This window comes from Pristiophorus japonicus, chromosome 15, assembly GCF_044704955.1.
Source record: "Pristiophorus japonicus isolate sPriJap1 chromosome 15, sPriJap1.hap1, whole genome shotgun sequence".
Taxonomy (NCBI): Eukaryota; Metazoa; Chordata; class Chondrichthyes; family Pristiophoridae; genus Pristiophorus; species Pristiophorus japonicus.
Genome location: NC_091991.1, coordinates 160,271,360 through 160,295,885, shown reverse-complemented (window position 1 = coordinate 160,295,885; position 24,526 = coordinate 160,271,360). Strand labels below are relative to the sequence as shown.

Below are 24,526 nucleotides of genomic sequence, written 5' to 3'. Positions count from 1 at the left end.
TCAAAGCCTCCTTGAAAAAATGCAACATCCCCACCAACACCTGGAGTCCCTGGCCCAAGACCGCTCAAAGTGGAGGAGAAGCATCCGGGAAGGCTTCGAACACCTCGAGTCTCTTCGCCGGGAGCAAGCGGAAGCCAAGTGAAAATAGCGGAAGGCAATCCAGGCACCCCACCCACCCGTCCCTTCAACTACCGTCTGCCCCATCTGTGACAGAGACTGTAGGTCCTGCATTGGACTCATCGGTCACACGAGAACTCATATTAGTGTGGAAACAAGTCATCCTCGACTCCGAGGGACTGCCTAAGAAGAGAAGAAAACAAGTGTGCATCGTCAGTGTGTATGGGCTCCTTGATGTAACATAACAAAAAACATGATTAATATGGCACGAGGCCGCCACAGCCTGATCAGTGAAACAGGGTTTTCAATTATGATGCTGTGCCAATATCCCAAAGCTGTGAGCAACCGGAGTAATGACATTGTCATCACCTATACCAGTTAGGTGACTTATTAGCTGCTTGAGAAATATTGGTCGATGTCTATTATTCCCTGTTGCACAAAATCAGCTGCAGCAACATCACCTTCGTCTGCCATTTGAATTAAAATCTACAAAAAATAATTTGATGAAAACGAGTTTTTGCCATGTTGCGCCTTCATTTGTTGTTCCTTAGAATGTACAGCGAAAATACATACTTGACATGAATTTTCTAGGCTGAGAATTAAATGTTCATTATGTTAGCTATCCTTGAGGTTAAAGTTCATGGGAAATTATTTATTTAGATTTAAGTGGCTATAACTTAAAAGTTTCCATTCAGAAACACCAGTAAATGACCAGTAGATGGAATAGATTGTCTTTGGGTTAAACCCACTGGGGATGTTAAAATAATCCCTCAAATTCCTGTGCATGCTTTTCATGTGTTCATATTAGGTTGTGTGTGTGTTGTTTATATTTTCACATTAAAGTCCTGTGTGCAATTTATGTGTCCACATCAAATTTCTCTACATGCTACTCATGTATTCGTATCTAGACTCATAGAATCATAGAATGGTTACAGCACAGAAGGAGACCATTCGGCCCATCTAGCCCATGCCAGATTGCAATTTTAACAAAGGTGCCTGAATTGATGAGCTCACTGACTGCAAAATCCCTTCTCTCAACACATAAAGCAAGATGAGCTTTAATAACTAAAGGTATATTTATATTATGGTTGAATTTGTGCTGATCAAGATGAGAGATGTTTTTGTTGAGGCATGGAACGTGTTTGGGGGAGAAATTGCACTGCGCCGCAATTGGGGGCGATAACCAGCTGGGACAAGGATTTCCTGCACCTGGCGCAGAAGCCCCGCCCCTGCCACTGAATTGGGCTTACGGCCCATCAAAGGAAGTGGAGCAGAATCTCGTGCGCTCCACCTCCTTTAGGGGCGGTTCCCGGGGCAATGCTGGAATGGGGAGTGAAGCGTAGCTGACGCGTTTCAACGCCTCTCCCCTTCGCTGTACACGCTGCCAGGCCTCTGATGGCCTTCACTGGGCCACTAGGGCAGGGTGGGACCGGGCTTGCAGCCTGGCACCCAAAGCGGAGTGCCAGGCTGCACGATGGCGGCCCGGACCACGCAAGCGCCACCATACTGGAGCCGTCCCCTTCAAGCACTGCCCCGAGAGCAGATGCCGGTCAGCTTCTCTGGCGTTGACAAACGCTTGCGCCAGTCTCGTGGCCTGCGGGGCAATTTCATCTGTGGGGAGGTGAGGGGGCCGACCCCTCAGGGCGAAAAGTCTCTTTTGTCCCATTAGTGTCCCCCAGCGGCGCTAACGGACCTCTAACATTATCATTTTTGGACACAGTGTGATCATCAACTGCTTCCAGGTTATATGCACAGTAATCGTACCTTTGCACTGATCTCGCAAAGTATCTCACCTTCTAACCTCAGGAAAACACTCTTACTGCACCAGTATGGCACTCCCTTTCTTCTGTTCCAGTCCCACTTTTTTTTTGAACCTTGGATGTAAACCAAGGAAGTTTCAATATTAAGCACTTGTCCACTGATCTAGGACTAAATTGTGTCTTGGATGATGTCCGTTCATTGCGTAGATAAGCAACTTGCTTTTACATAAATGTACGTTTCCCAACCAGTAAAATCATTGATGGATCAGTGTGTACTTTCACTATCTGATCCGATTGGATCGTTGCCTGGAAAAGTTCATGCCTCGCCTCCCAAGGCCTCCAATGTCCTGAAGGCCAGACTATTTCCCCCGGCACCATGGTTTCTTTTCTCAGTTTAACTCTTTCAGTGCAAGCAAAGAATATGGTTGCTGAGGAATTACAATTAAATGGATCGATATGATAGCATGTAGAAACAAAATAAAAGTGACACCCATAATGTCTTTACTTTATATAAAGAACACTATGCAATTAGAGAAGACACATAATCAGTGAGTGATAAATTTGGGAATGGATGAATTGTTTCTAGAAACATTTTTTTTTTAGTTGTTCAAGATGAGAGGTGTTAGTGTTGGTCAACATCAAGGATTCTGAGTTCAGGTATTAGTGCATCTACATTGCCAGACTGACACTGGTGAAGGCTTTGCTATCAGCAGCAAACCAGTAATATAAGCAAAATAATGATGTTATAGCTGGGTACTTTAAACAGCTGCATCCCAGAGATATTTTTCAGCCAGAAATAGTGTGTATGAGGCTGGGGAAAGTGCCGTTCATGCCAGGCACAGTTCGTTTTTGAAGAAAATTAGTTAACTTGTGATACTCTGAAGTTCAGAAATGGAGCAATTGTCTTTGCACAACATCCCAGCAATGGCCCTTGATATTTTTAAGGCATTTGATAGGAAAGAATGCATCGACATTATTGTGAAGTTGATTTAGTTCTAGGATTTCTAGTGACCTGTTCAATTGGATACACGACTTCTTCAGAGGATTCAAACACAGCAGCCGATAGCTTGGTGTTCCATCTTTTTGCAGGGCTTACTTCCCATTCCACGAGGAAGAAATTCTTGTCTTCACTTTGTTCCTCGTCTCCAATCATCAACTTGGTGAATCTCTTCAAAGTAGGGATTTTTCTTGTTGCTGATTACACCATCCTTTACAAATTGTTTATATCCTTATCTAAAAGCCAACTAGCCATTGAAATCTAAAAGCCAACTAGCCATCAAAACACTGCAAGAGCAGATTATCTGTTAATACTGTTCGCCATGCAGGCAGTCAACCTCCTTCGTTCTCTAATTCACAACACACTTTGAATAAGCACAAGGCACTTGATAGCATAGTGGACAAAACCAACTTTATTGACACCTAGAATGAGGGGTCAGCTTAACCTGAATCAGAAAGTGGCTTTTTGGCTTCAACTTTTTATTCAAGCCCTCTTAAAATCTGTTTATACATCATAGTTTGCCTACATTACTGGTACATGTCACAGATAAGCCCTAATGATGTATCTATTCCCAAATCCTTTGAAGAGTCTATTCATGTAAACAGTTGAAGTTGTTTACTCCAAAGCTACTTCCCCGATGTAACTTTTCTTAACCTCTTGAAGAACAGGATTTATTAACTGTTATCTTTCTATACTACAGTTAATGGATCCCTCTACCTACGTTTATTACCCTAGCGCCTAAAGTTAGACCTTAATTACTTATTATTGTCATATATTTCCTTGCACAAACACTTTTCACAAATACCTCAGACTAAAAGCAGAAGACAAGTTGGGGGTTAAATTGTTTAGCGTCTGAAAACGGGTGTGGGATTGCGATGTGAGATTAACCCATGCCCCTCGAGTGAAATGCAGGCAGTACGCCAACTTTGCGCTATCTGCTTATTATAATGAGTTGTGTGTGCAGCCAGTTGTGCGTGTACCATGCTGTTTATTGGTGGCTGCACCAGCAGGGGGCCCCAATATCATGAGTGACTAAAGCTAGCCTGCACTACTCACAGCTAGCCAGCACCCCTTAAAGGGGAGATGTATGGTGGCTGCAATAGGTGCTGGGAGTCATTCTACAAGTGAATTTGATCTGGGAAAGAGTGAAGAATGGCTGAACATGGGAAAGAGCGGCTGAACATGGGAAAAAGTGGATACCAAGGATTTTGGACGCTGCACCAGAGGTCTTGGTTGAAGAGGTAGAGAGATGTCCTGTACCATCGGGGCGGTGGGGTGGTGTATAGGCCCTCCAGCTTCATGCTCAGAAGACAGTGATAAGAGATAGCGGAGGAGGCCAATGCCAGGAATACAGCACTAAGAACGTGGATGCAGTGCAGGAAGAAGTTTAATGATCTCACAAGAGTGGTCAAAGTCAGGGAATGCATCTTCAAATACCATATCCTATCAACTGCAACACTAACATCACCCCCTTTTCTCTAATAGGACACGACTGCTGCCAACGGCATAATTGAAGGTGATATTAGGCTGTTGTCAGCTTGAGAGTTGTTTTGTTTATCGTGATCAGGCCCTCGGTCTGTTGTGGTGAACGTTATTTTTTCATATTTGGGACCTGACATTTATGCGCAGAAGCTTCCGGTAGCTTCTGGTTTGTTGGCAGCAGTCACTCTGTTCTCTATAAGGCTGCAAAACCACAATTATAAATATTCAACTTCTCAATTTATTAATTTTTTTGGAGGAAGATGAGGAGAAGGAGCTGGGGTGGGGGGGGGGGGGGGGTGGAAGAACAGAGACAGGACTACCTTCTTGTCAACTGTGACGATGAAGAGGATGATAATGAAGGAGATAGCAGTCTGCAGCCCACTCTCCAGTTACTCCAGCGACCTTCTGCTCCATGTGCCCTACCCAACGCCCTCCTACTAACCACCTGTTTCCCTTGCTTCCTCACTCCCAGACACCAGCAATCAGATAATGTTAGTGAGAGTATGGCAGCTTGCCAGTGGAGCCCGAGAAGGGACCAGAACTCACAGCTCACAAAAGGATGTTCCAGGCACATCATACTGCTCTGAGGTCCGTCTCCGAGGGAGTACAGCAACTGGCAGGTGTGACCCTGGGGTCCTTTGTGGCAACATAATGGAAGCTTTGGTTTCTTTGCAGGAATCAATGGAAGGAGTAGCAGTTCCACTGGAATCTGCTGAAGATCTCCAGATAAGTGATGATGATGATGATGATGGTTATTGCTCCACCGCCACAGAAGCGCAGACTGGTGGTAATGGGGAGAGAACAGGGAGCGACCGGTCTAGCGGCTTCCAGGCCATGGCAGTCACAATGTATTCTGCTGTCTCTCCAGATTGTCAGGATCTGATAGTTGCCATTAAACCAGCCACCCAATGATCAGTGGGTCCGCAGGTCCAAGGCCCAGTGGAATGGCAACGGCTGGAATTACTTGCCTGATACTGCCATATTTCAGGACAGCAGTACATGCCAGGCCTCCGGCCTTTCCTGTCAGAGCATCACACAAATGGAATGTTGGCGCCGTTACCAGGCTGCCCAGAAAAGCACGTGTAGGCACCCAGGAGAAGCATGTTGTTGAGAACATAACGTAAGAAATAGGAGCAGCAGTAGGCCATTTGGCCCCTCGAGCCTGCTCCGTCATTTAATAAGATCATGGCTGATCGGATCATGGACTCGGCTCCACTTCCCTGCCCGCTCCTCATAACCCTTCACTCCCTTATCACTCAAAAATCTGTCTATCTCTACCTTAAATATATTCAATGACCCAGCCTCCACAGCTCTCTGGGGCAGAGAATTCCACAACCCTCAGAGAAGAAATTCCTCCTCATCTCAGTTTTAAATGGGCGGCCCATTATTCTGAGACTATGTCCACTGATTTTAGTTTCCCCTATGAGTGGAAACATCCTCTCTGCATCCGCCATGTCGAGCCCCCTCATTATCTTATATGTTTCGATAAAATCACCTCTCATTCTTCTGAACTCCAATGAGTATAGGCCCAACCTACACAAGTCATAAGTCAACCCCCTCATATCCGGAATCAACCTAATGAACCTTCTCTGAACAGCATCCAATGCAAGTATATCCTTCCTTAAATACAGAGACCAAAACTGTATGCAGTATTCCAGGTGTGGCCTCGCCAATACCCTGTATAGTTATAGCAGGACTTCTCTGCTTTTATACTCTATGCCCCTTGCAATAAAGGCCAACATTCCATTTGCCTTCCTGATCACTTGCTGTACCTGCATACTAAATTTTTGTGTTTCATGCACAAGTACCCCCAGGTCTCTCTGTAATGCAGCAGTTTGAAATTTTTCTCCATTTAAATTATAATTTGCTTTTCTATTTTTTCTGTCATGGGAAACTGTCCCTTTCTGAAATTGCCCCGCAGGGTAATAAACGGCTTTTTCTGTCGGTACCCTCTCTGTGCCGTCCTTAAAGGGGAGGTGACTGCCAGCGACTCCATTTTATTTTTTATTGTCGGTCGCCTGCCAGGTCGGGCTGACAATTATGCCCACGGGTTCAGCCGGACTGCCAACAGGCAGCCTGGCACCCCTCTTGGGTGCCAGGCCGCTGGCCCGACCGAAACCCTCCCTGGTGGCCCAGTGTTTGCCACCAAAGTGTCTGCAGAGTTCGCAGCGGCCCTCCCCTTTAACTGAAGAGGGGGGGGGGCGTTGTGACGCGCCAGCGCGATGGAGCGTCGCCACTCCGACCCACCCCCACTTCCACCCTGCGAGTGGCGGCTAATCTGACCCAGTCGCACTTCCGCCCCGCTCAAAAAAAGTCCTGAATTTCTCCTGATTATCCGCTCTATGCATTGGGGTGGATGAAACCCTTCGAAATCGGTACGTGCCCCCCATTTCGGGCACAGGGCAATTTCGGCCCCAACGTGTCGGTGGTCAGAATGACAAAAAAAAAAACATGAAAAATGTTTCTCAGATGCAGAACTGGCTATTCAGACGCCGAAACTCTTCCTTGCCGCCCAGAATCAGTTAATCCTAGCAGCTGTTGCACTGAATAAATTTCAGTCTAAGTTACCTAAATGACATTTGAGTGTCAAAACCAGGAAAGGTAGAGCTGCTGTGTCACTGGCCTTCATTTTGACCTATGCATGGGATAGTCAACACCCATCTGACTTGCTTTAATGTCCCATCCAAGAGTAGAACTTTTAACAACGTAGCACTTGCTCAGTACTGCACTATATGCTCAAATCCTGATATGAGGCAGTAAACAGGGTACCTATTACACCAAAGACCAGCTAACAAAGCAGAAAGTGTGGAAGACCTTATTCAAAAAGCCACAGCAGTATACTTCATTGAGATTTGTTGGATAAATACTCTTGAAAAGCAATATTCCCCTTTTCATCTTTATGGAAGATTATGGGGTAGATTTTCACCTTGACCTCCAGTATCTGATGCCGCCTGATTTTCTTTCCATTGAAATTAAAGGAAGGGAAATCCATCAGGTTCTGTGAGAGGTATGCGTTCCTCCCTGCCAGGTTTGTGCTTCATCCATGTGATGGTCAACAGCTAGAAGGTAAATACAAAGATCTACTCCGATTTCTTCACATATTTGACAGTAAGTCATTAAGAGCTTATTTCTATAGAATAAGGCCATTTTTTCACCACTGTAAATATTAATCTATTAAGTACTCACCTATCCTCTGAGCCCCTTGGACTGGAAAACTGCCAATGTCGCTTCATTATTTAAGAAGGGTAGGAGAGATTAATAGGAAATTATATACCTATTAGGCAAACATTGTTTGTGGAGCAGTTATTAGAATCTGTTATTGGGGAAGAGTGATGAGCATTTGGACTAATGAGCTGATCAGAGCCAGCAGAGATTTCTAATGGGCAAGACATGTCTAACAAACTGTAATGACTCAAGAGTCTGGTTACTGTAAACTCAACCTGATCCATCTTTATTCCAGCCCAAGAGTGCCAGCGTGACAAAGACACCCAGCTTATATACAGGTGACCAAACACACATGCCACATGTATACAGCCCCATGACCTCCGACCATGGCGCCCTCTGGTGTCTGGTGACCCCCAAGCATTACTACATAACACAAACCTAGTTGAATTTTTGTTGGAGGTAACTAACGTGTTAGATAAGGGAGTGTCTATGAATGTTGTTTCCACTGGTAGGGGAGGCTAGAACTAGGGGGCACAGCCTCAAAATACAGGGGAGCCAATTTAAAACCGAGTTGAGAAGGAATTTCTTCTCCCAGAGGGTTGTGAATCTGTGGAATTCTCTGCCCAAGGAAGCAGTTGAGGCTAGCTCATTGAATGTATTCAAGTCAAAGATAGATAGATTTTTAACCAATAAGGGAATTAAGGGTTACAGGGAGAGGGAGGGTAAGTGGAGCTGAGTCCACGGCCAGATCAGCCATGATCTTATTGAGTGGCGGAGCAGGCTCGAGGGGCTAGATGGCCTACTCCTGTTCCTAATTCTTATGTTCTTATGTTATTTATATGGACTTCCAGAGGCATTCGATAAGGTTCCACATAAGAGACTGCTAACAAAATGAAAGTACATGGAATTGAAGGCAATCGATTGACTTGGATAAGGAATTAGGAAGTAGTAGACGGAGAGTTGGGATAATGGGTACGTACTCAATTTGGCAGGATGTGACTAATGTTAGTCCCTAAGGATCTGTACTGGAGCCGCAGCTTTTCACTATTCCTCCTTCCAAGTTATTTATAAATACAAAGAGCCATATAATCCAAGTTTGCTGACAACATTAAGTTAGGTGGCACAATAAATATTGCAGATGGGAGCAGAAAGTTGCATAGGAACAGTGATAGATTAAGGTGAGTGGGCAAAACTGTAGCAGATGGAGTTCAACGTGGGGACGTGTGAGGTCATCCACTTTGGACCCAAGAAAGATAGATTAGAGTACTTTCTAAATGATGAGAAGCCAGGAACTGTGGAGGAGCAGAGAGATTTAGGGTTCCAAGTACAGCAATCACTAAAAGCTAGTGGACAAGCACAAAAAAAAAATTGAACAGGCTAATGGAATGTTGGTCCTTATCTCAAGAGGACTGGAATACAAGAGGGTGTTTTTTTTTTTCGTTCACTGAATCTGGACAGCACCAGCATTTATTGCCCATCCCTAATTGCCCTTGAGAAGATGGTGGTGAGCCGCCATCCTGAACTGCTGCAGTCCTTGTGGTGCAAGTTATGATACAACTGTACTGAGCTCTGGTGTGACCCTATCTGAATTCAGTTCTATGCAGCTTCTGAGGAAGGATATATTGGCCTTGGAGGGGGTGCAACGCAGATTCCTCAGAATATAGGGCTAAAAGGGTTAAATGATAAGGAAAGATTGCACAGACTAGGCAGGCATTTCCTTGAATGTAAAAGATTAAGGGGTGATCTTATTGAGGTGTTTAAGATGATTAAAGGATTTGATAGGGTAGATAGAGAGAAGTATATTTTCTGGTGGGAGACTTCAGAACAAGGGGCATAACCTTAAAATTAGAGCTAGGGGAACTCTTTTGCAAAGAAACGGTTGAGGTTGGGGGAATTGAAAGTTTCAAAACGGAGATTGATACTTTCTCGTTAGGCAAGGGTATTTAAGGGTTACGGAACAAGGGTGGGTAGATGGAATTGAGATATAAATTAGCAGGGATCTAACTGTACAGGCTAGAGGGGCTCAATGGCCTACTCCTGTTCCAGACAGTATATATATATATAAAAAATAGTTTAAGATCTTGAAATTTGAGTATTAGTGTATAAATAGCTCTGGTAAAATAATGGGCAAATTAATTTCACGTGAATATATAATGCATTTACATGCTAATGTTCACACAATGTAATTTCAAAGCCCAACCTTTTTAAGTGTTAAAAAGTCATATTAATGGCCCTGTATTTGCGATTGGAGGCTTCCCGCGGGAAAATAACTTAAATTCGCAAATAAAATGCCCATGTACCTGATGGTCCGGGAGGTACGGAGACTCGCAGTCCTGAGCCTCTCCGGGTTCCCGTGGGTAGAGGCCCACGTATCTCAGGGGTGAACGTGGTTCGCAAGCGCCCCTGCGATCACATGGGCCAGGCCAACCAATGACAGAAGGAAATCCCCATTCATACTTATGCAGATTCCATATGTACAAAAATCCAATAAGTATGAATGGGAATACTCCCAAAAATTTAACGAGACATCAAATAAATTTAAAAAAAACACATCGCACATTTGAAATGAATTAAAATGGCATTTAATTAAACTATGTAAAAGAAAAAAATAATTTTTTGAAAAATAAATGTAAATGTTTTAAAGAGACTAAAAATAAACTTACCTTATTGCACAGGGATTTTAATGTATAAATGATTTTAAAAAATCTAAATAAAATTGTATCAAACTCTTACGCTGGCAAAAGCAGGCGTAAAAATTTCCCAGGGATTCATACAATCTGTTGACAAATCGTGAGTTCCGAACTTTCATGTATGTGCTTTGCGTGCGAAAACTCAGCATCTGCGCGGTCCCTGTGGGTGCGTGCACACCTCGTACATGCCCGAATGGGCAGCAAATTACGGGCCAATATAAAACAATATTTTAAAAATGTTACAAATCAATTAAATTTTAAAACTCCTATTACGGTATATCACTACGAATTTTGAAGCCAGTTATGCACAGGAATTGTTCTAGACAGACTGCTATTTTAATAAAAATGGAGCTGGAACACAGAAAATTAAACCACAAGGAGAAGAGAATCAAGTATTTAATTGAAGAGTAGAAGCAATTAACGATATTCGCAAGATAACAAATCACAAACATTGAAAAGAACAAAGTAGAAAACATTTTACTGTATCATTGGTTTCAAATTCACGATTATAAAAACGGATCTTCTGTATATTCTATAACATAGTTAGCAGTCTCTAATTATTTCCTTGCTTTCAGAGTCCAATTGAAGGTCAGCCAGGATCAAGTGTGATTGCCCAATAATTTCACGGAGATTGTGTTCGGGAGTAGAAGCTTCCCGATTATTCTGATCACAGCAAATTCTCTCCGTTAGTATTTTTCCAATCTGAAAAGTTGAAGCATTTCTCCCAATTTTAAAGGAGGACGGGACATTTATTATTTGATTTGTTTTGTGTATGCAACCCAAGTGATGGATTAATTAAACAGTCATTTCTGCTATCACTTGGTGTTGCCGTCCTGTACTGAAGAATTACACAGGGGTTAACTTGAGGGTTTGGATTTACAGTCTGTGAAATAAATATAAGTATAGCTTTATTTTCGATTTGCACAGCGACACCTCAGACAAGACCAACAGAAGGAGTTCCAGCTTTAACATCCCAGACAAAACATAGAACATCAATTATTCTATTATGAATTATATTTATACTTTCAAAATGTTGCCATACATTTTAAAAAGACTTGCCAGACAATTTTATAAATTGAAAGATATAAAATATATTTCAGATGAAAAGATTTCTAATCAGCTGCAAGTATTTATAAGTATGCATCAGAGAGTGAAAACAATGATGTTTAAAGGGATTGGAAGCAGCAATCTCCTCAGTGTTTTTAGAGCAAATGCACTGAAGGCAGAGGTTCTCGCCCATGTCACTCCAGAATGTGCTGCACTTGCCAGAAAGCAACATGAGTTTGGAAGATGGAAATCATTTTAAAACCAATTAAAAATCAGGTGGCTCGAAGGCTGCCACGGGGGACCTGGGAGAACGGTCCCTGGCACACTGCATGTGCATCGTTCAGGGAGGAGAATCGTGGTCGGGGGTTTAGGGGGTGGGGGCAAACGCCCGGGGCTGGGAAGGCCAGGGTTTCCTTGTAGGGCCCAGAGGAGCAATCCTGCCTCACCTGGCCCACAAGGAAACCTTCAAAGAAATGTAAAGTTTAGGGGGGAGAAATACCCCAGCGTCCCGTTTGGGGGCGGTAACCCAGTTGGGGAGGGACTTCCTGCACCCCATGTGGAAGTCCTGCCCCGACCTTGAAATTGAGGTTACCATCGCTCACAGGAAATGGAGCGCAATGTCGCGCGCACCACATCCTGTTGGGGCGGTATCCGGGGCGCTACTCGGACAGGATTGACAGCGCTACGTGGCTTCTCCGCGTATCGCTGACGCGTTTCAAAGCCTCCCTCTTCCGTTAGAGTGGAGGGCTGCTGTGCACTCTGCAGGGTCTCTGATGGCTTCCGCTGGGCCACCAGGGGCGGCGTGGTACTGTGGCCGCAGCTCGGCACACAAGAGTGCGCTGCACGATGGCGGGCCGAAAGGACAAAATGGCAGCACAGCGCACCTCCCCTTTAACATCCGCCCTGGGAGCAGAGGTTGACCTGGTTCGTGGCCCATGAGGCTGGCACTGACACCACTCGCAGCAGCCTCGCGGGGTGCAGGCCAATTTCCGCTGTGGGGCGGAAAGGGGTCACCACGGGGCGCTATGGGGTCGCCGCGCACGCCGATGATGTCATCGCAGGTTGCGTGGCAGCCCAGGGCGCTACTAGTGGTGTGCGGCGCTACCATGTTAGCGCCTCTGCCAACTCCCGTGCAATTTCGCGGGAGCCGGTAGTGCCCCCGCCCCGCCCGCCCACCCCCCTCCTCCCCCGGGCGAAAATGTAATTGGAGCTAAATCTGCACATTTAAAGAAGGACCTCACCTGCTTCAGCAGTCAGTCAGATCAGGGTGTGAAGAAAGTGGGTAAATAGCCCCCTCCAATTTACTGCACTCCCTGCTCAGTTTCTGCCAGGTGGAGAGTTAAAATTAACCCCAATATTATTTTAATCTTTGGTTTAAAAATAAAAAAGAGAAGATTTCTGTTTTTCAAGATTGCAAGCATGTATACAAAGAGCCTTTTTACAATTTCACCATAGGTAGCAGAAATCTTCCAATTTTGTTTTTGCCTTGTCTTAAAATTTTCTCCCCTCTTTTCTGTGAAGATGCTTAATAATCTTGAGGCACAGTACATTGTGCAAGTGGCTATTCTTCACGTGTAAGCCAAAACACTCTGGTTCAGTAGACTATTTGACTACGAATGCCATCAAATCCCCGCCCTCACCCAATATTGCACTGTTCCATCAGAGGGTCACCGATAGTAATCAGGAGCAGGAACCCTGGGTGATTTTGCCCTCCCTTGCTTAGACACACACTCGGGCCAAGTATAACTTTCCTATTCCCAACCCGGTAGAGATCAACTAAACCAGTACAGGCCAGGAATTGAACTTGGAACTTTTCTTGGTATAAGGCTACAAAATGCTTTTTTAAGGTTTAGTCAAAGGTAACTGGAACGGATTCTATTGTGTAGAAAAATACATATCTCTCATCCATGAAACTAGAATACAATTTGGTATAAATTTGAGAAGTTATTGTTCACAATATGCTCTTACTGCCAGAATACATTTTTTTTTGCAATGCTACAATACTTTAAGCTAGCAGATTTGCACAATATCAGATAGCATGCAAGAGTTTACAAATAAAAGATCAGAAATGCTAGCTGCATTATATTTTCTATTGGCACCGCATTCTAATGTAAAAATCAGAGAATTCAGTGGAAATTAATCTTCTCTCTATTTCTTTTTTTACTGAGCCCTAGAAGGATTCACAATACAATCCTCACTGCCCCTCTGCAAGACTGAGCGAAAGATTAATGGAAATGTCAAGTCCAATTTCTATGATGGATTCCAATTTTTCTAGCTGTCAAAGAGAAACTTTAAAAAAAAATCAGACTTACAATGTTAACATTATGTTATCAGGTGTGAAGGCAACACTACATTCAGGAAGAATTAATATAAGATCATTGGTATAGCAGCAAGAAATGTTTGTGCAAATTTATCACTGACAAAGCAAAATTGAATGACCTCCTTTGAGATTATTAGTTTAGTGAACAGGAATGACATGATTTGATATTTTTGGTTTAATAACCTGTTCTAAACAGACTGATGCCAGGGCAGTTTCATCTTTATATTTGCATCTGCAACTATGCCACACCGAACAACTTGGTGCTTGTCCATTAGCAGTATGAGTGAGTCCATCATTACTTTGTCAAAATAAATTGTCTCATTATCAGATGGAAAGCACTAAGTATCACCCTTCAATACTGGCTACAGAACTTTAATTAACGATATATAAATGGACCATAATTAGTAGAGCACCACATCGTAACCAATTAATATTAGAACCCGTTTATTACAGTGTAATCCTAAACTGAAGCAAAGCGAGCTGGAGCTGTCCAATGGCCACATAAGATAGCATCCACGTCAAAAATGTCTCAGTCATTCAGTTGTCCTTCATGGCCTTTTCTTTTTGACGATACACTTCCTCAGTGAATGGCCTGACAGTACAAGAAAGACACAAGTATCAAAGGATGATTAAATGGAGTGACGCATCTCCGGCTGTTAGAATAAAGTGTGTCTGTAATTGAAAATACTGTTTATGTGGCTCTAATATCATGCTGTTAACACTCTCTAGATTTTAGTACATATAAAAAAGGACCAAGATAAAGGGAGGCATCACCAATACAGGGGTCAAGTTTTGGGGCGCACCTAGAACGGCGCAGCCCTGCGAGCCACGCCTAATTTCCACGCTCAAAACCGCGCCTAAAACTTACCTCGGTATTCTCCCCGCTACTGGAACTTTCCAGGCCCTTGGTGCAGCACAGCACAAGCTGTGGGGGGGCGGAGCCAGGTCCCGGCACTGAAAACAGTTCCAGGACCTCTGAAGATGCGCGCTAGAGTGCGCGCGCGTGTGCAGTAGCTCCAGGCGCCTGAGGCTGTGTGGGAGGGGCCCGAAGCACACCGCCCCTAGCCCTGGCCGAATGGGCCCACTGGGGCGGCGAAGATCAGACTGGATCTCCCTCCTCTTCAGCTCCTGTTCCAGCTCCCGCTCCCGCTCTCTCCCGCACCCCACCCCTCGCTCCCGCTCCCCTTCAGGTCCAGTCCAGTCCGCTCCCGCCCACGTCTTGCTGGGGGCGGACCCAGCCCGAAGTCTTCAGCCCGGTTTCCTCTCGTCGGCCAGGCCCGTTCAGCCTCCTCCCTCCCTCTCCTCTCCCCCCCCATTCCTCCTCTCCCTCCCCCTCCCCCTCCCCCTCCCCCTATCTCTTCTCCACCCCTCCCCCTCCCTCTCCTCCCTCCTCCCCCCCTCTCCCTCCTCTCCTCCTCCCCCTCCCACCCTCTCTTCTCCGCCCCTCCCCCTCCCTCTCCTCCCCCCCCTCTCCTCCCGCCTCTTCCCCACCTCCCTCCCCTCGCTCCCTCTCCCCTCCCTCCATCTCCCCCTCTCCCCTTCCACCCCCCTCTGCCCTTCCCCCTCCACACGCCTCTCCCCCTTCCCCCTCCACCCCTCTCTCCCCCTTCCCCCTCCACCCCTATCTCCCCTTCCCCCTCCACCCCCTCCTCTCCCTCTCCCCGCTCTCCTCCCCCTCCTCCCCTCCCTCCCTCCCTCCTCCACACAGAGACACTAACAGACAGAGAGAGACACAGAGAGAGAGAGAGAGAGAGAGAGAGAGAGAAACATACACTGGGGGGGCCGTCCCAGGATACTTTTGGAGGGCTCCCGGTGCTGCAGTCGGTAAGTAGAAACTTAATTTTTTATGTATTGATTTTTTAATTATTTTTTTTATTTTTAATTTTTTAATCTTTTAGGATTGATTTATTGGTTGATTTATTGATTTATCATTTATTATTGATGATGGCTCTTTATTTGTAAAAGTGATGTGTTTCATGTTTGTAAACTTCCCACCCCACCCCCCCACCATCTCTCGTTCCTTACGCCTGATTTCTAAGTGTAGGCAAGGTTTTTTTTGAGCGTACAAAAATCTACACTTACTCCATTCGAAGCTATTTTGGAGTAAGTTTTCGCTGCCTAAACTTGCAAAACAGGCGTAAGTGGTTGGACACACCCCCTTTTGAAAAAAAAAATCTGTTCTAAAATGAAACTGTTCTAACTCACTAGAACTGGAGCAAACTAAATGCCGAGAATTGCAATTTCTAAGATGCTCCATTCTAAACTAGTTGCTCCAAAAAAATAGGAGCAACTCAGGCCGAAACTTGACCCCATGGTATCTCTCAATCCACTGTATCAATAATAGACCGAGTTGGTTTTATATAATTAGATGTTTAACTCTTAACCCAGAATATCTTTTTGAATTTCATATTTGTAATATCAATCCCTTTCCAGCCAGAAAATTTGAGGTGATCCAAAACTTGGTTGCCCGTGTTCTAACAAGCCCCGCTCGCCCATAACCCCTGTGCTCGCTGACCTACATCGACTCCGGGTTAAGCAACACCTCGATTTCAAAATTATCGTCTTTGTTTTCAAATCTCTAATCTCCTTCAGCCCGACAACCCATGTGAAGGCACTTTCACACTAAAAGCAATTAATCCACCACAGGTAGGGTTGCCAACCCTCCAGGATTGACTTGGAGGCACCGGGAATAAAGATTAATTTCCTGGACACTGCAGCGAGCAGCCCAGGAGAACAAATAATCATAGGGGCATTAAAAGAATTGTGTGTTTTTTTTTTCTTTGAACGTTAGCTATAAAAATATTGGAGATACGAGAAAAGGCTGTTTGACTGGACGGGGCGGTTAGTGGCGGGAGGTCACACCGTGACACCTTCAGGATACGTCCAACCAGAGTTGGCAACCCTAACCACATGTGCCTGGTACTCCTGGCAGCAGCACTCTGTAATGTAATGCAAAGGACCAGGCTGGCCGAGAATCAATGACAGGCCTCCACCTAAAAGTAAACCCTCCTCTTTTAGTTACGGGAATGGTGGGTCCCCAGACTCCATTGGCACTTGATTAGGAGCAGTGGACAACGGCTAAAGCAAACGAGAGAGAGTGTAGCAAAAGGAAGGCAGGGGCTGCTTTTTTAGCTACGAGAATATAAAAATGCCTGCGGTGGAATATGTATTTAAAGTGGAGATCTCCCCACTTTGGCTTTTGCTGAAAAGCAGACAGATCAGGTTCGTAATTAAGTGCACAAATCACCTCGGGAAGGAAACCGGCACACAGTTGAACCGCATTAACATTAGTATAGAACTAAGGTATAAAATAATCTTCAGGCACACAGTCAGAGACATAAACTTGAGCATGAAGCCACAGATAGGTGTAGCTACTTAACATTTTGCGCCTGTTCAAAACATGCCTTTTATATCAGTTAATTAGCACATTTGGCACTTACACTTTATTCAACTGTACACTTAAAAAAAACAGCAAAACATATAATAAAGAAGTTCCAGAAGTCCCTCTTTTGGGAGGCCCAACTATGGAAATTGATCCATAGCAGACAATACATTACCTACCTTTCAAACAGAATTGCAACCTTGTATACTGCTGCCACCCAAGCAGTAAGGATCAGCCCTGTGGGACTAGCGTTCCTGGTGATTTAGATCAGTGGAGGGGAAAAATATAAAACAAGGGAGACATTATTGCCAGATTACTCACAGCATCATACCAACAGATCTCTGAAACTAGGCACTTGATGAAAACAGTTTTCTAAAACAGCAGTTTATCCATTCATCATCAAATAGATATGTTTGTGATGCAGTGTCACTTTTTTCACTTTAGCAAATTATAGGATATCATTAGATGTTGTCAGAGAAATATTATTCAGGAACTAATTCAAGTTACTTTCTCAAACTATTTGTCCACTTGCACTATGATCAACTTCTTTTCTTTCAGAATTTAGGTGCAAGAAACTTGCAAATTGTCCAGATTTATTCATCCCATTAGGCTTTGTACTTTTGATGCTCCATTCTGTCTACTTCAGCTTTGATCATCACGTTACATTCCCAAATACAAAGTCAAAATCTCACTTTACAAGCACAATTTTACTTCACCTAGCTATGATCTCACTTTCTTCTTTCCCCAAACCACGTGATTTTGATTCTCCCTCTCAGACATTCTAGGTGGTCCAAACTAATTGAATAACTATACACCCCAAACTATGAAACTAGCAAACACTGCCCAACAGCTGTAAAAAAAAAAGTTCATAACTCAAAGCAGCCCCGAGTATAAAAGTGCAGCGGTGTCGAGATTTAATTAATTCCACTGGGATTAGAACAATTTATGCTCTATTCCACTTACTTCATTTATTTATCTTGAAATAAAAATATATTAAACGTCTGGAGTTCAAACTCATATTTTTATGCCTTTTGAAACTATAAATTATAAAACAACTGAACTTGACTTCAAAAGGAATACATAACTTAATCAATAGTCCTCGCCTGGTAAGATGCCCGGCGGAACCGAGGAATTGATGCAATGTTGCTAGTTTCTAGAACAAAGCAGTTATAAACTATTTGGTTTATTAGCAATATTAGGGCTCCATTTGTCAAACAAATTCTCATGAAATAAAGGATACGTGAACAAAGTTGTCAGGGACTCACTAGATTCAGTATTTAGCCAGTGAGAAGGCGTCAATGAGTGACTCACAAGTGGGCCAGTTGTAAATAGTTTAGGATGCCAAATTTACTTGTGGGATAAATGTACTCAATGGGTCCACTGAGCTTTCTATTTATATAACGGATATAATACTGGCACTATAAATTATATGACCAAAATATTTGCAATCAGAAATTAGCAGACATACTGGCAGAAATGTAAAGAACACAAATCAGCATAGGAGACCATTGAGCCTTTGCCTACATTTAAAGCATATAGTCACTGGAATTCATCTCAGTTAATCTTTTTTATTGGCGAATTACATGTTATCATATTAAACTGGGAGAAATATCTTTATGCAACATGCAATGCTTTGTCACGAGGGGTGTTGAAGGAGAAACTGCAACATTTTCAAAGGATAATTTGGATAGATATGTATCCAATATAAAGAGAGAGTGAGAGAGAGATTCAGGTTGTGTGAGGGAGAGGGTGTGTCTGAGGGAGTGTGTGTTTTTGTGAGTGAGGGAGAGGATCATACTTAAAGACAGAAAAGCATCCAAGAGAGCGCCAGAGTAGTGGTCATAATGCAAGACAGAAAGATGCACATATAAAGTGAGACAATTAGGAATTGTATGAGAAACATAGAAAAGAGAGTAGATAGAATCATGGAGACATGGCTCCAGGGTGCCCAAGGCTGGGAACTCAACATCCATGGGTATTCAACATTTAGGAAGGATAGACAAAGGAAAAAGGGGCGGGGTGGCATTACTGGTAAAGAGGAAATTAATGCAATAGTAAGGAAGGACATTAGCTTGGATGATGTGGAATCGGTATGGGTGGAACTACGGAATACCAAGGGGCAGAAAACGCTAGTGGGAGTTGAGTACAGATCACCAAACAGTAGTAGTGAGGTTGGGGACAGCATCAAACAACAAATTAGGGATGCATGCAATAAAGGTACAGCAGTTATCATGGGTGACTTTAATCTACATATTGATTGGGCTAACCAAACTGGTAGCAATGCAGTGGAGAAGAATTTCCTGGAGTGTATTAGGGATGGTTTTCTAGACCAATATGTCGAGGAACCAACTAGGGAGCTGGCCATCCTAGACTGGGTGATGTGTAATGAGAAAGGTCAAATTAGCAATCTTATTGTGCGAGGCCCCTTGGGGAAGAGTGACCATAACCTGGTAGAATTCTTTACTAAGATGGAGAGTGACACAGTTAATTCAGAAACTAGGGTCCTGAACTTAAGGAAAGGGAACTTGAATGGTTTGAGGCGTGAATTGGCTAGAATAAACTGGCAAATGATACTTAAAGGGTTGACGGTGGATAGGCAATGGCAAACATTTAAAGATCACATGGATGAACTTCAATAATTGTACATCCCTGTCTAGAGTAAAAATAAAACAGGGAAGGTGGCTCAACCGTGGCTAACAAGGGAATTTAAGGATTGTGTTAAATCCAAGGAAGAAGCATATAAATTGGCCAGAAAAAACAGCAAACCTGTGGACTGAGAGAAATTTAGAATTCAGCAGAGGAGGACAAAGGGTTTAGTTAAGAGGGGGAAAATAGAGTACGAGAAGGTGGTTCCCGGGAACATAAAAACTGACTGCAAAAGCTTCTATAGATATGTGAAGAGAAAAAGATTAGTGAAGACAAAGGTAGGTCCCCCTGCAGTCGGATTCAGGCGAATTTATGATGGGGAACAAAGAAATGGCAGACCAATTGAACAAATACTTTGGTTCTGTCTTCACGAAGGAAGACACAAATAACCTTCCGGAAGTACGAGGGGACCGAGGGACTAGTGAGTAGGAGGAGTTGTAGGCGGGAAATTGTGTTAGGGAAATTGATGGGATTGAAGGCCGATAAATCTCCGGGGCCTGATAGTCGACATCCCAGAGTACTTAAGGAAGTGGCCCTAGAAATAGTGGATGCATTGGTGATCATTTTCCAACAGTCTATCGACTCCGGATCAGTTCCTATGGACTCGAGGGTAGCTAATGTAACACCACTTTTTAAAAAGGGAGGGAGAGAGAAAGCAGGTAATTATAGACCGGTTAGCCTGACATCAGTAGTGGGGAAAATGTTGGAATCAATTATTAAGGTTGAAATAGCAGTGACAGGATACTTCCTTAAGTACTCTGGGATGTCGACTATCAGGCCCCGGAGATTTATCGGCCTTCAATCCCATCAATTTCCCTAACACAATTTCCCGCCTCCAACTCCTCCTACTCACTAGTCCCTCGGTCCCCTCGTACTTCCGGAAGGTTATTTGTGTCTTCCTTCGTGAAGACAGAACCAAAGTATTTGTTCAATTGGTCTGCCTATGAAGGAGAAATCATGCTTGACAAATCTTCTGGAATTTTTTGAGGATGTAACTAGTAGAGTGGACAAGGGAGAACCAGTGGATGTAGTGTATTTGGACTTTCAAAAGGCTTTTGACAAGGTCCCACACAAGAGATTGGTGTGCAAAATCAAAGCACATGGTATTGGGGGTAATATACTGACGTGGATAGAGAACTGGATGGTAGACAGGAAGCAGAGAGTCGGGATAAACGGGTCCTTTTCAGAATGGCAGGCAGTGACTAGTGGAGTGCTGCAGGGCTCAGTGCTGGGACCCCAGCTCTTTACAATATACATCAATGATTTAGATGAAGGAATTGAGTGTAATATCTCCAAATTTGCAGATGACACTAAACTGGGTGGCGGTGTGAGTTGTGAGGCGGACACTAAGAGACTGCAGGATGACTTGGACAGGTTAGGTGAGTGGGCAAATGCATGCCAGATGCAGTATAATGTGGATAAATGTGAGGTTATCCACTTTTGGGGCAAAAATGCGAAGACAGATTATCTTCTGAATGGTGGCAGATTAGGAAAAGGGGAGGTGCAACGAGACCTGGGTGTCATGGTTCATCAGTCATTGAATGTTGGCATACAGGTACAGCAGGCGGTGAAGGCGGCAAATGGTATGTTGGCCTTCATAGCTAGGGGATTTGAATATAGGAGCAGGGAGGTCTTACTGCAGTTGTACAGAGCCTTGGTGAGGCCTCACCTGGAATATTGTATTCAGTTTTAGTCTCCTAATCTGAGGAAGGACATTCTTGCTATTGAGGGAGTGCAGCAAAGGTTTACCAGACTGATTCTCGGGATGGCTGGACTGACATATGAGGAGAGACTGGATCAACTGGGCCTTTATACATTGGAGTTTAGAAGGATGAGAGGGGATCTCATAGAATCATATAAGATTCTGACGGGATGGGACAGGTTAGATGCGGGTAGAATGTTCCCGATGTTGGGGAAGTCCAGAACCAGGGGACACAGTCTTAGGATAAGGGGTAGGCCATTTAGGACTGAGATGAGGAGAAACTTCTTTACTCAGAGTTGCTAACCTGTGGAATTCCCTGCCGCAAAGAGTTGTTGATGCCAGTTCATTGGATATATTCAAGAGGGAGTTAGATATGGCCCTTACGGCTAAGGGATCAAGGGGTATGGAGAGAAAGCAGGAAAGGGGTACTGAGGGAATGATCAGCCATGATCTTATTGAATGGTGGTGCAGGCTCAAAGGGCCGAATGTTCTACTCCTGAACCTATTTTCTCTGTTTCTATGTAAGACTTGCACAGAGTCAGAGAGAAGTCCAAACTCCAGAAAGCCGGCAACATCACTAAAACAGATTATCTGATCATTACTACATTGCTGATTGTGGGAGCTTGCTGTGTACAAATTGGCTGCCATATTTCCTACATTACAACAGTGACTACTCTTCAAAAGTACTTCATTGGCTGCAAAGCGCTTTAGAACATCCCGAGGGCATGAAAAGCGCTATATAAATACAAATCTTTCTTTCTTTTAATTACTCAGCTCACTGTTTAAAATTAGAGTTCAGGTTAAGTTGAGCATTGGAAGACATGCCAATTGTCCAAGCAACTGTTCCTTGCTGAAACTGCCTGGTCTTAGGCAATACAGAGGCAATTTGACAAGTAAAAGGAGATGGAATGACCATCTGCTACAATTATGACCCCCCCCCCCCCTCCCCCAAAAAGAAATGCTCACCACATTATCCTGATCTGCTTGCCTGATGCCTGCCCCAAAGTATTCAGCCGAAGTCGGTGAGCGTGGTGTAGTGTTGCATGAGATTTCCCTGATTTACCACCCATTTACTGCCCCTATAAATCATCTCCACTATAAAGGTTGGCTTGAACAGTGACCCAGCGGCGGGGAAGAATTGGGAAGGTCATAGGTTGTGATCCAGCAACACTGTGTTGGCCAGAAGTAACTTGCAATATCAGAAAATAAAAGCCCAGAACAGGTACAATGAAGAATTGACTGCTGCACGAATAATAGTTGAGCAGACCATCGGAATTCTCGAGCCTTTTTTCAGCTGGATTGGTCGAGGAGAGCCTCATAGTCCAGCAATGGCCTGCATCTTCCATAATGTGGCCATGACAAAGAGATTGGACCTTCCATCTGCAGATGAAGGTGGTAAAGAAAACAAATCTCCTGATCAGGAAGGGGATACCCAAGTGAGAGAGGAGGTGGCACAGGATAAGCAGCTGCCAGGAGCATGCACCACTAGGCAGGACAGAGCCAGGGTACATGCCACTGGTTTAAAACAAAAAGCCCTTGATTGTCCCTTGCCTCGCTCTTGGATGACCATTTTCCAAAGGAGAGGAAACATGAATCACGATACAAGAAATAATACACAAAGTGGCAAATATTTGTGAACAAACATACAAAAATAGACAGGGAAAGACTGCACAAGAAACAGAGAAAATGGTGGAAACACTCAGCAGGCCAGGCAGCACCCATGGGGAGAGAAAAAGTTAATGTTTCAGGTCTGAATGAAAGGGAGGGCCCCTCCTATGCAGCAGTGCTACGCAGCCCAGAGCATTGCGCTGTGCCCCGCTTAGATTGCTCCCACCTCATTAGCGCCCCAGAGAGGAAGTGGATTGCGTTTTTTTTGTGCTCCATTTCTTCCGCCTGGTGCCGGAAGTCCCAACTCTCGGACGTTACCGCGCCCAAACAGGTGCAAAGCAATTTCCTGGCCAAAGACTTTAAAAGTCTATAGACCAATTCAGAATTTCATTTCATCCAGGTGTCTGCAGAGGTTCCATTGTGATCATGCGTTCAGTAAGTTGTGGAGTTTTACTTGGAGCTGGTGGACTTGGTCGCAGCCTTTGTCCATTCTGACTTGGTCAACTCCCCGGGCAGCAGCAGACGCACAGTGGTCTGGATCACCTGGGAGCTGATGGTGCGACGCTTGTTGTAATGGGCCAGGCGGGAAGCACTGTGCTCACAAATATCGTTCACAAAAGAGTTCATGACGATCATGGCCTTGGAGGAGATGCTGGTGTCAGGGTGAACCTGCTTCGTCACTTTGTAGATATAGGTGGAGTAACTCACCTTTCCTCGACCTGCTCCGCTCCTTGCCGGCATTTGCTCACTGTGTTCGTGGCGCCTTTCTTGGGAGCAGCTTTCTTTTCCTCGGGTATTTTCAAACTCAATTTCGACCATGCTTTCAGGTGCAAACAATGCAGCAATCTCCACTTTCCACTTACACACTGCAAGAACTGTGATATGGGACAGTGAAGTAGGAGGAGAGAAATGCGTGACTCTGAAGAGGTGGGGCTTTGGTGAGGTTCTCTTGAGCTCAAAGACTGTCTTCGTTCATCTGTGTGGTCCTGGATGGTTTGGATGTGAGTCATGCTTCCAGTAGTATTTCAGGAACTGCATGGGTTCCTGCTCACTTACCCTGACCAACCTGGTGAGGTTAGTCAAACGTTTACGACATTGCACAGCTGTTGGTAGGTGGCTGAGTGGACAGACCATCTGAGCCACCTCCCTCCAAAATACCCGAGCCTCCTATTTCTGGGGCTTCCTTCCCTCAGTGGCATTATCTGTATCGACGTGACCTCCACTGCAGCTTTGAAACATCTTGGGATTTTAGCCACTGCAGGTCTTTGCTGTCCCTCCAGCTGCCACTGGAATTGTAACTCGACCTCTAGCTCCAGCTCCAGGTCGCTCTCGCACTCTCCTTTTCATCAACCTGTTGTGTGGCTGAACCTTTAAGCTGCAGCAACCTTTGAACTGATAGACTGCTTTCCCTTCAGTGGTGAAGAACGCCATGGGATTATAAGAACTTAAGAAATAGGAACAGGAGTAGGCCATACGGCCCCTCAAGCCTGCTCCGCCATTCAATAAGATCATGGCTGATCTGATCATGACTCAGCTCCACTTCCCCGCCCATTCCCCATAACCCCTTATCCTTTAAGAAACTGTTTATTTCTGTCTTAAATTTATTCAAT

The 24,526-nt window shown here is 44.5% G+C and overlaps 1 protein-coding gene across 3 annotated transcripts in view; it reads right to left on the bottom strand.

The window, feature by feature from the left end:
- Window positions 1-12,440: 12,440 nt before the first annotated feature.
- Window positions 12,441-24,526, bottom strand: part of pemt (phosphatidylethanolamine N-methyltransferase) — a 137,587-nt gene continuing 125,501 nt past the window's right edge. For all 3 annotated transcript variants that reach the window (XM_070901208.1, XM_070901209.1, XM_070901210.1), the window contains 2 exons: window positions 17,140-17,214; window positions 12,441-14,170 (listed from right to left, as the gene is read on the bottom strand). In XM_070901208.1, the coding sequence (XP_070757309.1) occupies window positions 14,116-14,170; window positions 17,140-17,214 (130 nt within the window). In that variant the 3' untranslated portion in view covers window positions 12,441-14,115. The remainder of the gene's footprint in view (window positions 14,171-17,139; window positions 17,215-24,526) is intronic.